General features: G+C 44.3%; 1 protein-coding gene across 1 annotated transcript; it reads right to left on the reverse strand.

Annotated features, from left to right (window-relative positions):
* Positions 1-428: 428 nt before the first annotated feature.
* LOC116366487 (transmembrane protein 131-like) lies at positions 429-10,972 on the reverse strand. Its single transcript, XM_031818598.1, has 13 exons — positions 10,842-10,972; positions 10,354-10,540; positions 10,018-10,205; positions 9,595-9,752; positions 9,031-9,440; positions 8,549-8,828; positions 7,931-8,073; positions 7,591-7,755; positions 6,973-7,396; positions 6,598-6,722; positions 4,508-4,699; positions 2,253-2,413; positions 429-1,525 (listed from the first exon to the last, which is right to left on the reverse strand). Exons 2-13 carry the CDS (start codon positions 10,376-10,378, stop codon positions 1,235-1,237), a joined length of 2,562 nt encoding a protein of 853 aa, XP_031674458.1. The 5' UTR covers positions 10,379-10,540; positions 10,842-10,972; the 3' UTR covers positions 429-1,234.
* Between the last annotated feature and the right edge of the window lie 1,055 nt (positions 10,973-12,027).

Here is a 12,027-nt window from a genome sequence, read left to right on the forward strand (position 1 = left end):
GGCACCGACTTCCACCAGATACAAGCTGCCTTTAACGCAACCTGTCTATTCTGTAGTATATTATTATTATTATTCTATTCTAGCGCTGTGCTGCCACCTAGTGGAGCAGACCTGAGACAACTCAAAAAGGTGAGCTTGGAAGAGAGGTAGGAGCAGAGGAATGGAGGTTAGACATTTACATTTCAGTCATTTAACAGATGCTCTTAAATTGATTTACAGGAGCAAATTAGGTTTAAGTGCCTTGCTCAAGGGCGCAGACAGATTTTTCACGTAGTTGGCTTGCGGATTACTGGCCGAATGCTCTTAACCGCTAGGCTACATGACGCCCTTAGCTATTGACTCAAGTAGCATTGATTAGATAACAGGAGTTAAAAATGATTAAAAGGCATACATAAATAATACCAAATGAAGCACATTTAACACCATGATAACTGTCTCATATGTTTTATATGGAAGCTGTGACAAATGTCCCACATTACCAACATGTCAGAAAGAGGGGAAGCTTTGTATCCACCAACATTTTTCAAACTGTTTAAAAAGTAAATGAAAACCCTCTCTTTTAACAGACTTTAAAACTTAGCATGGTAATTAAAATAACTTAAAAAGCATCTCTCGCCAATATTGGCCATGAATGTTGTTCGACAAAATAAAACAAAATGTGTTCAGGCTTGCAATGGCATAGAAACGTAAAGTCATGGTCTTCTGATGCCACTGGCATCGACTTGACACAGCAGTCATGAAAATGACTTTTCACCAAAAAAATCCCTTTACTGCCAGTCTTAACTGATTGTAACCCTTAAATAATAATCTCTAATGGAGCGATGATAAGGCTTAAACACTGTGCTGGATTCCAATAAGTAACTCTAATGTAATGCCAAAACAGCAGTACTAAATAATGAACAGAATATTATTTCTCAGATTGTTCCTGATTGCACTTAGGTCCGTCACTGCTATCAAAAACATTACCGAGGATGTATTTGAAAAAAAAAACAGCTGCATTTAACCATATTATGTCAGTCTGATAAGGATTCTTCTTTTATGATTCTTCTACTAATATTGTTTTGTTGATAAGTTTGCCAAGTCGTCATAGAAACAGACTAATTCTGAGGACATAATTTGCTTAGAAATCCAATGTGTACATTATAATAGGAATTTGGTGAAATTCAAAACAGGGGAAAATGCATTCATCTTCTTCTCAGTCTATCAGTAGGAGGAGACCGCGGTGGCATCCCCTTCAACCGGTGCTGCTGTCCGATTGGTTGGGCCAGGGCTCCGAGCTTCGTCTACTGAAGGTGGGCCTCCACATGCTCCAGGGGTTGTAGGAGGGGCTCAGCTGCGTGGGGGAGGGCTTTGTTGGGGCCGGGAGCGGGGTTCCACTGTCAGTGCTACCCATCAGATCGGTCAGGGGGGAAGCAGAGGAAGAAGAGAAGGAGTGTAGGGGGGAGTCAGAGGGGGGGCTGGTGGACCAGATGGAGGGGCTGAATGGAGGGCTGGAGCCCCACATGCTACTGCTGCCCAGGATGGACTGGATGAGAGGAGAGGGAGAGAGAGAGGCTGACCGTTAGGGACCTGGACTACTAGTACAGTCTGTCTTTGTGGAACAGACCTTATAAAAAGGTCCAATGCAGACAGATTTATCTCAATATCAAATCATTTCTGGGTAACAATTAAACAGTGATTGTTTTCAATTAAAATGGTCAAAGAGACTAAATATCTTCTTAGCAAAGAGCAATTTCTCAAGGAAGAATTTAGCTGGGAGTGGGGAGGGGAAATTTAAAATGAGCTGTTATTGGCAGAAAGGTTTAGAACTCTTTCCTATTGGTCTATTAACTAATTTACCACATGGCGATGTCATCATGAAAGGAAAAAAACTCCCTCCTACCAAAACAGGCTGAAATTTTAGGCCTTCTTTTCAAACAGCTTTACACAAAAAAAAGAACATTAACATAATCGTCACAGTATTATTCCAACCTCAGTGTGGAAACAATAAAAAAAAAAAAAGGATTTAACTAAATGAAGAGTGACTCCAACACGGAAGACTCTTCTGGTGCCCATGTAAACGTCCCAAATCACACCCTGTTTCACCTGGGAAATTGCCTGTGTCTCTCCTGACAGCCATCCTACGCTATAGATACTTTCGCGTTCCAATGTGGCTCTGGTCAAAAGTAGTGCACTACATGGGGAATACTGTAGGGTGTCAGGAGAGACTCAGGCCATTTTACATAAGTATGGAGCAGTGAAAGAGGTCTTACCGTGGTGGGGGTAGCAGGGGAGCTGGAGCTGGGCTGGATGGGCCATGGCTGTAGAGGCTGCAGGGACTCGTTTGGCCAGACGGACGGGGTGGTATGTCTGAACTCAGGCCAACTCTGCTGGGGCTCCATAGCACTCCTTCCAGAGGTCATCCCACTGAACACTACACAGCACAGTCAAACGTCAACTGGTTTCCATATACACTGAGTGTACAAAACATTAGCAACACCTTCCTAATATTGAGTTGCATCCCCTTTTGCCTTTGGAAGAGCCTTCATTCGTCGGGGCATGGACTACATGGTGTTGAAAGCGTTCCACAGGGGTGCTGGCCCATGTTGAATCCAATGCTTCCCACAGTTGTGTCAATTTAGCTGGATGTCCTTTGGGTGGTGGACCATTCTTGATACACACAGGGGAAACTGTTGAGTGTGAAAAACCCCAGCAGCGTTGCAGTTCTTGACACACTCAAACCCGTGTCCGGGTACCACTACCACACCCTGTTGAAAAGGCACTTACAGGGCCTTCAGAAAGTATTCATACCCCTTGACTTATTCCACATTTTGTTGTTACAGCCTGAATTAAAACATATAACATGTATTTTCTTTCTTACCCATCTACACACACTACCCCATAATGACATCACACTACCCCATAATGACAATGTTTGTAGAAATGTTTGCAAATATACTGAACATTTATTTACAACATTTACATTCAGGGGTATGAATGCATACGTATTCACACCCCTGAGTCAATACAAGTTAGAATTACGTTAGGCAGCAATTACAGCTGTGAATCTTTCTAGGTACGTCTCTAAGAGCATTGCACACCTGAATTGTACAATATTTGTCTATTATTCTTTTTAAAAATTATTCAAGCTCTGTCAAAGTGGTTGTTAATCATTGCTAGACAACCATTTTCAATACTGATAGATTTTCAAGCAGATTTAAGTCAAAATTGTAACTCGGCCACTCAGGAACATTCACTGTCTTCTTGGTAAGCAATTCCAGTGTAGATGTGTCCTTGTGGTTAAGGTTATTGTCCTGCTGAAAGGTGAATTCATCTCCCCGTGTCTGGTTTTCCTTCAGGATATCGCCTGTGCTTACCTCCATTATGTAAAAAAAATGGATATTGAAAAACTCCCGAGTCCTTAACAATTACAGGCATTCCCATTAAACCATTGCAGCCGCCACAATGCTTGAAAATGGTGGTACTCGGTAATGTGTTTTATTGGATTTGCCCATAAAAATAACACTTTGTATTCAGGACAAAAATGTAATTGCTTTGCCAAATGTTTTGGAATATTTTTTCTTCTGTACAGGCTTCCTTCTTTTCACTCTTCCATCCTCAGTTTTCTCCTATCACGGCCATTAAACTCTGTAACTGTTTTAAAGTCACCATTGGCATCATGACGAAATCCTTGAGGGGTTTCCTTCCTCTTCGGCAACTGAGTTAGGAAGGACACCTGTATCTTTATAGTGACTGGGTGTATTGATACACCATCCAAAGTGTAATTAATAACTTCAACATGCGCAAAGGGATATTCAATTCACTGCTCAACTGACAGAACTTACAGTTAATTGTGTGGGGTACAGAGATGAGGTAGTCATTGAAAAATGTTAAACACCGTTATTGCACACAGAGTGAGTCCATGCAACTTATTGTGACTTAAAATATTTTTATTGAAAAATAATTCCACTGACTATGGGAAATTGTGTGTGGGCCAGTGACCCAAAAAAAATTTCCATTAAATTAATTTTAAACTCAGGCTGTAAGAACATAATTTGAAAAAAATACAAGTAGTGAATACGTTCTGAAGGCACTGTGAAACTTTTGTCTTGTCCGTTCATCCTCAATGGCACACTTACACAATCCATGTCCTAATGTCTCCAGGCTTAAAAATCCCTTCTTTAACTGATCTCCTCCCCTTCATCTACACTGACTGAAGTGGATTTAACTGGTGACATCAATAAGGGATCATAGACTGACCAGGTGAAAGCTATGTCATGGAAAGTTCCTAATGTTTTGTACACTCAGTGTAGTTAATTTAACAGCCTCGTCTAGGGCCATGTTTTTCCAGGACGGTCACATGTCCGTGAAAGACTCAGGGACCTACACCATGTAACAGATCACAACACATTGTTCCTTGCGATCTTCTCTCGAAAGAGAGTGTACAGAGTGCAGGTGTTATTGTGTCGCAGTTAGACATATTCATGCATTTCACAAGCTATTCTGTCTGCTTTTTCTAACTGCTTACCTCCAGACAGGTTGAAGGTGTTGCTGGGTCCGAAGGCTGAGAAGGAGTTGACAGAGTTGAGGCTGGGTCTCCTGCCGTTCCCTACAGGGCTCCACAACCCCGAGCTGTCTGATCCATCACTCTCTACAGAGGAGAGGTGTTGGAGGACATCTCTGTCTCTGCTCCCCACAGCCGCCTTCGTTGCACTGCACCCTGGTGGTCGGAGGAGAGAACAACAGGTTAGCACAACAGCTACAGGAGTGGACACATTGAGCTTCTTCATTCACTCCCATATCAACCCCCTAGCCAAACCCCTTCCCCCTGAAAAGGACTGGATAGGTAGATGTGATATGAACTCCACCTTGGAGGTGCGTGTCTGTTAACAACAGCTGGTGCACGATCTCTAATATTAAAGGGACACTTCGGGATTTTGGAAAGGAGGCCCTTTCTCTACTTCCCCAGAGTCAAATTAACTCGCAGATACCATTTTTATGTCTATGTCAGGGTTTCCGTTAGCCAGTAATAGCCGACTGTTGGACAATATATTTTTTAATGCCTATAGATAAAACTGGTGTCAAAAAGAAAATTCCATTGTGAAATAAACCTTTTCGCCTAAATACATTTGACTGGTCATGCTTATCATCAGTCTATAGGTTAATTTGCATAATTTTGTGGAATTCAATTGCCGTGTGTTACGGTATATTTGTTATGCATCTTATTTGTCACACGCGTACATTAAACAGATACAGAACCTTTGAGAGGAAAATCTGTCAGATGCTGCAGCATCTCAAACGGCAACAGAAGGCAGGCTTCATCAGCGCGTCACACACCACTTTGCAATGAGCTGAAGGCCGTATGCATTTTGAAAACATATACTTCATTGTTTGAATACATATGAGGCATGTCTTACCTTGCATCAGAGTAATCCATAAGATCTCCTCTCTTTCTAAATTTCTGACGTATATTTTCTTCTCACATTGCGGTGCCCTTTTGGCAACATTGTTTTGTATGAATTTGGGCTCTATCGTCCCACAACTGTCACAGAGTCTATATGGAATAGGCCATTTCTTTCTCAACAAGCTGACCAATAGAATGTCAACTTTTCTACTATGGGGGAATAGTACATTGACATAGGCTAGTGATTTTGCTGTTCAGTACTCGTCTTGTTGGCTTATTCAAAAATCTTCGAAGTGCATATCAGAATTTGAAATTTGTCAAATTCCACATCACCAAGGATCTACCATGGTCCACACGCACCAACACAGTCGAGAAGAGGGCACGCCTACACCTCTTCCCCTCAGAAGGCTGAAAAGATTTGGCATGGGCCCTGAGATCCTCAAAAGGTTCTACAGCTGCACCATTGAGAGCATCTTTACTGGCTGCATCACCGCTTGGTATGGAAACTGCTCTGCATCCAACCTCAAGGAACTAGAGGGAAGTGAGAACGGCCCAGTACATCACTGGGGCCGAGCTCCCTGCCATCCTGGACCTCTATACCAGGCGGTGTCAGAGAAAAGTTTACTCCACCCACCCAAGTCATAGACTGTTCTCCCTGCTAACGCACAGCAAGCAGTACCGATGCACCAAGTCTGGAACCAACAGGACCCTGAACAGCTTCTACCTCCAAGCCACAAGACTGCTAAATAGTTACCGGGACGATCTGCAGTTAACCTTTTTGCACTAACTTTGACTAATCACATACGCTGCTGCTACCATTTATTATCGGTTACTTTATTCCTAGTTATATGTACATATCTACCTCGTACCCCTGCACATGGACTCACTACTGGTACCATGTGTATACTGCCACGTTAATGTTACTCATTGTGTATTTATTATTGCGCTTTTTATGTTTCTATTATTTCTCTCTCTCTCTGCGTTGTTGGAAGGGCCCATAAGTAAGCATTTCCCTGTTAGTCCACACCGGTTGTTGACAAAGCATGTGATAATTAAAATTAGATTTTGATTGGCTAGATGGCCATATTGCTTAGACACATCCAATCATCTCAATTTTACACAGATGCTGAGAGTGTAGGGGCTAGAGTCAAGGGGCGAGGGGTCCATTTGGGACATGGGGGAAGAAGTGGTCGGAGACAGGACATCTGACTGACCTGGGCTTTTGTCGAATCCAGCCGCCACAGCAGCGAAGGTAGGGTTCCCGTTCTGACCAGGTACGGAGACCAACTTGGTCAGCTTGTTCTTTATGCCTGATGCAGTAGACATCAGACCCACTTCGCTGGAAAACACACAGAAACAAAGAAGACTTTGGTATTTAGAAATAACCACTCTTGGATGTAGATTACATTTTTTATCTTGATCTACATATATTTTGCAGTTATTCTTTGGCATTCTTCTTTTCATCACACCTTAGGTTGTGTATGTTTCATGTCACTCTGGCACAGGTAACTACACAGATAGTTGTATGACTTCTAGATCAGTTTAAGATGAAGAGCTGTGCAGGTCTCTGTTGTTGTAGGTTTGTTCACCTGGTAGCAGTGTTGACCATGCCACTATAGGAGTCATACAGAGAGAAGCCAGACGAGGGAGGGGGAGGGGTTCCGATGTTTCTCTTCAGGAAGGGATCAGACGAGGGAGGGGGAGGGGTTCCGATGGTTCTCTTTAGGAAGGGATCAGACGAAGGAGGAGGAGGGGTTCCGATGGTTCTCTTTAGGAAGGGATCAGACGAAGGAGGAGGAGGGGTTCCGATGGTTCTCTTTAGGAAGGGATCAGACGAAGGAGGGGTTCTGATGGGTCTCTTCAGGAAAGGATCAGATGAGGGAGGGGGAGGGGTTTCGATGAGTCTCTTCAGGAAAGGATCAGATGAGGGAGGGGGAGGGGTTTCGATGGGTCTCTTCAGGAAGGGATCAGCGTTCATGGTCTGCAGGGAGATCTGCTGGAGACTGTCCACAGCTGAGAGGAAACGGGGAGATGCATGTCATATGGCTGCCTTTATCACAATACTCAATTGGTTTGCTTTTATTTGAAAGACTGGATTGATACATGCTTGATTCAGGAAGTTAAAAAGAGTTAATATGCTAGAAGAGGTGGGGAAACGGGTTTGGAGCAGGTATGAGGGGGTTGTGGTAGTGCACTACATAACTCACCATTGTGTGCTATGTGGAGGGGAACACAGTCCCACTCCGGGGGAGGAGAGATGTCCTTCTCCCCTTCTGAGCCGCTGCTGTTCCCCAGCTCCTGCACCACCGGTTCGTTGAACAGGAACTTAGCCAGGAGAGAGGGGCGGAAGTCTTCCAGCTTCACACGAGGCACTGGGGTTTGAGAGGAGGGGAACGAGACTCAAACATAACCCTACACAGTCCTGAAAAGGTGTCTCCCAAGTCAGTGGGAAAAAAGGCAGGTAAAAACCAAACAAGACATTTGCCATGTCAATGTGAGAAAACAGAAAAGTCAAAAGGTCAGTTAGCTGGAAAGGTAGTAACTGACCTCTTGGTTTAGGAGGTATGGGTCTTGTTATGGTTGTTGTTGTTGAGCTGCTGGCCAGGGCCTGCTGCACCACCACCATGTTCTTGGAAGTGAAGCTCTTGCGCTTGTTTTCCAGTGGGGTAACGTATGGAAGCTCCAGTGAGCTGTGGAAAAGCAACATGGAATAAAGTGGTCAATGTCTGGAAGCTCAATCACGTCTGAATACAAAAGGAATGCTTTATTTGTGAGTGCTGTCCCTTTCTCACACATGTCAGATTACTCCTAGGCTACCGAACCCAAAGATGTACAGAACTTACGAAGAGCTGAGCATGTCAGAATTTTGTATCGGGGTCATTGAGAAAAATGTGTACAAGCCGGAATAACCAAAGAGGAACCCAACTTCAGACTCTGATCGACGACACAGTTTGTGATGGCTGCAGTTGTTTTCTAATCTTCAGCTGTATCTGGAACTTCTGACACTGTCTTGTGTGTATTTTGGATTTTTGGGGTAATATTATGTACACGTTGCTATTGCCCTGTTTTTCCTTCTTGCCAGGTCACCCTCGCAAAATAGGTTTTTAACCTCAAATGGGTCGTACCTGATTAAATAAAGGTTAAATAAAATAAACTAAACCCCACCTTGACTTTGCATCCATTTGGCTCTTCTCCTTTGTAATGGCTGCTGGCTTCTTGTTCTTGGACTTTGAGTGAGCTTCAGGAGTATCATATTTCTTCTTCCCTTTGTTGTCCTCCATTATGTCTGGGTTAGAGTTCTCTGTGGTGGTGGAGGAGCTGTCATCGTTGTCCTCCCTCAGTTCCTCTCCTCCCTGAGCTCTTCCCTTGTTCCTCTTCTCCCGCTCTTCCTTCTTCTTCGGGGCCTTGGCTTTGGTCTGCTGCACTTTCCCATTGGCTGCACTGGCTGGAAGGGGGGGAAGAAGATGACAGATTCATTACACTGTGTGAACTGAATCAAATCCTGTCAATAATAGGAGTGTTCGTACTGTGTACCCCTGAATGAGTCAGTTGTTAAATAAGCAGGTAATCACATTTTAAGGGCCATCCAAATTCTCAACACAAAAGCATATGTTTCTCAGGGTTAATACTAATATCCAGGTAGGTACCTTTGCCATAAACTGCATCCTGATTCCCCCCCTCCTCAGCAGACTCTGGTCTGTCCAGGTCTTTATCCATGGTCTCCACCAGGCTCACATAGTCCGAGTCCTCCGAGCTGTGCCGGCGTGGCCCATCTAGGGGATTTCTTCCTGGGGCTGAAGGACCAGCCTGTGAAGGGTGCTGCTGGTTCTCTGGAGCTGGCTGTGGCTGCTTGGGGCTCCGGGCCTTGCGGCTGGCCTGTTGGCCAGAGGAGGGGGTGCTGTCTGAGACTTTGGAGCCTGGCTGGGAGGGAGGGATCGGGGGTTGTGTGGAGCCTCGGTTGTGGCCTCCTCTGGTGTTCCTGCTAGCAGCCCTGGAGGCAGAGCCTGGCATCCCTCGCAGGGAGTTGTGGTTGGCTTCTCCACCGTACCCATTCATACTGGGAGACAAAATACTGAGAAGTTAGTAATTATAGAATAAAATATTTACACACTAAACATCTCCGATCTACTCATCAAACCATTTCAGATACTAATGTCAACATATGTCAGACAAAGTTTACACAAAAACGTACATTCAGAAAACAAACTCACTGTGCATCGCTTTGAAGTCGTACTATTTCCCTGAGGTCAAAGGGCCTCCCTGTCTCCATGGAGGTGCTGGATGTTTCGAAACACATGCGTCTCTTGAACGGCTCCCAGATCCCCAGGGCCTCCAGATAGGCCGCTACAATCACCAGCAAAACATAGAGCTGGGCACAACAGATAGAGGCAACGTTAGTAAACCTTACAGCCTTAGATACAGGGGAAATATCTGTCCAAGAAATGTAGCTAATAAAAGTATTTTGAACATGTAGAAAGGCTGATATGCCAAGATAATTCATGATATATGGGGTGCAACCTATGAGCCTAGTTCTGGATACTGGGCCTCTGAACTAATCTAGGGAACACACGGTCTAGGCGGGGATCCACCCATAGAATTCAAATGTGTTCTTTTTGTGAGGCTCCCCCTCTCACCTCATGATGACAGAGATGATGACATAGAGCTCCAGCTCCCAGTTGGGTCTGGGGAGGACAGCAGCACAGGCGGCCAGCATGTGGTAGGGCAGAGAGGCGTTGAGGGAGAACACAAAGTAAGAGCCTCCGGTGGTGATGAACTTTAAACTCCCGGATCACCCCTGGAGGCTGTGAAGTCTGGCGTGAACCTGAGAGAGATGAAGAGACACGTCAACATTGGTCATTTCAGTTGGTCATTGGAGGTACTAGTGATTAAACAAAGCAAGCACAAACATTGTAGTGATTCATGGGATATTTATCTATTAACTTTAAACAGCTAGCTATAGGTTTACTTACAATATGACGATTTCTTTCGAAGCATTGGGTTTTAGTGAAAACTCTTGGCAATTAAGGACTTTAAAGCCGAATCCCTCACAGAGACGTCCGTTTATTTCAGTGGATTGAATGTTAATTTCCAGCTGTCCAGTGTTCTCTAACTTAAAGGATTTTCTCAGAGTGACGTTCGGCTCCTTCGACTTCATTTCTGAAACAAGGTTCACAAAGTTAATTAGTCACATACCTCTGACAACTTTCTCTTTCATTCATATCTATTTTTAGCTGCAGAGGCTTGTGTGTCTAGAGATCAAATATATAATTTACACAAATACACAAGCATAAACAAACCATCAAAAGGGCTCTGCAAGACTATTCTCGGAAGTTCAACCCGCCGATAAGTAATGGTTTCCTGTCTGTGCATGCAGGACATCTATAACAAACTGGATTCTAGACCACTCACTGTCTGTGCATGCAGGGATCTATAACAAACTGGATTCTAGACCACTCACTGTCTGTGCAGTCCTTCAGTAGAGACTCAGTCATCTTGAACCTGAGGAATCCCCCTGGTCCCGGGGCCTTGCCCCCTACCTTCAGCCTTTCATAGCTGCCCTGACCCTGCACCACCAGGAACTCCATCACTGTCAGGTTGTTCCTGTAGAGACATACACAGTTATCAATAGTACAATAAACAGCAGTGTTATATTTTATTCACAACGATATGATTCAAATTGCAATTCATTCATCCACACAACCACCAATATGGCCAAGTCGACAAATGAACTATCGAGAAAGTAAAAAAACATTTAACAGTCATAGGCTGTAAAAGATATATGGTCTGACTGCTGACTTCTCTCTGTAACCCTGTAGCTTACTACAGCACCTGGGAGACTATATTCCTCTTCTGCCCGTCCTCCTCAGTCCAACAGAGATATTCATAGCTCAACGTCTCAAATCAGCACCCTGCCCTCAGAGGTGCAGATTAAGAAGCAACAGAGCTTGCCGAACTTCAGAGTGATCCTGACCTCAAGCAGTCAGCATAACGGCAGGTAGCCTAGTGGTTAGAGTGTTGGGGCCTGTAACCGAAAGGTTGCTAGATCAAATCCCTGAGCTGCCAAGGTAAAAATCTGTCGTTCTGCCCCTGAACAAGGCAGTTAACCCACTGTTCCTAGGCTGTCATTGTAAATAAGAATGTTATTAACTGACTTGCCTTGTTAAATAAATGAAAATAAATAAACACTACATTAAAATGGCACACTATCCCCTATATAGTGCACTACATTTGACCACAACCCCATAGACCCTGGTCAAAAGTAGTACACAATATAGGGAACAGGATGCCATTTGGGACACAAACCAGAGACTTATGTAAGTGGACAACTGGTTAAGTCCTACAGGCTATAGGGTTAACATGCCTTAGCATAAGCAGAGAGGAAACCGTGTGGTTGCTGACGGGGGAGAATTTCAAACGTAGCGACCTCACTTCCTCTGGCTGCAGCATTAGGTTGTAAACGTAGGGTTGTGTCGTCGAGCGAGCCCTCGGCGAAGCCTGCGCTGCCTCTGACCACAGAAGACTGCAAAGGGAAGGAGAGATTCAAGTCTCAAACATGGTACCGTATTTGATCAACTGGCACGACACAGGACTAAAAGACAGAGCAAAGTAAACTCACGTGGTTTCTGTGTACCTGGAACTCCATT

Source organism: Oncorhynchus kisutch, unplaced genomic scaffold (genome assembly GCF_002021735.2).
Source record: "Oncorhynchus kisutch isolate 150728-3 unplaced genomic scaffold, Okis_V2 scaffold1506, whole genome shotgun sequence".
Lineage (NCBI taxonomy): Eukaryota > Metazoa > Chordata > Actinopteri > Salmoniformes > Salmonidae > Oncorhynchus > Oncorhynchus kisutch.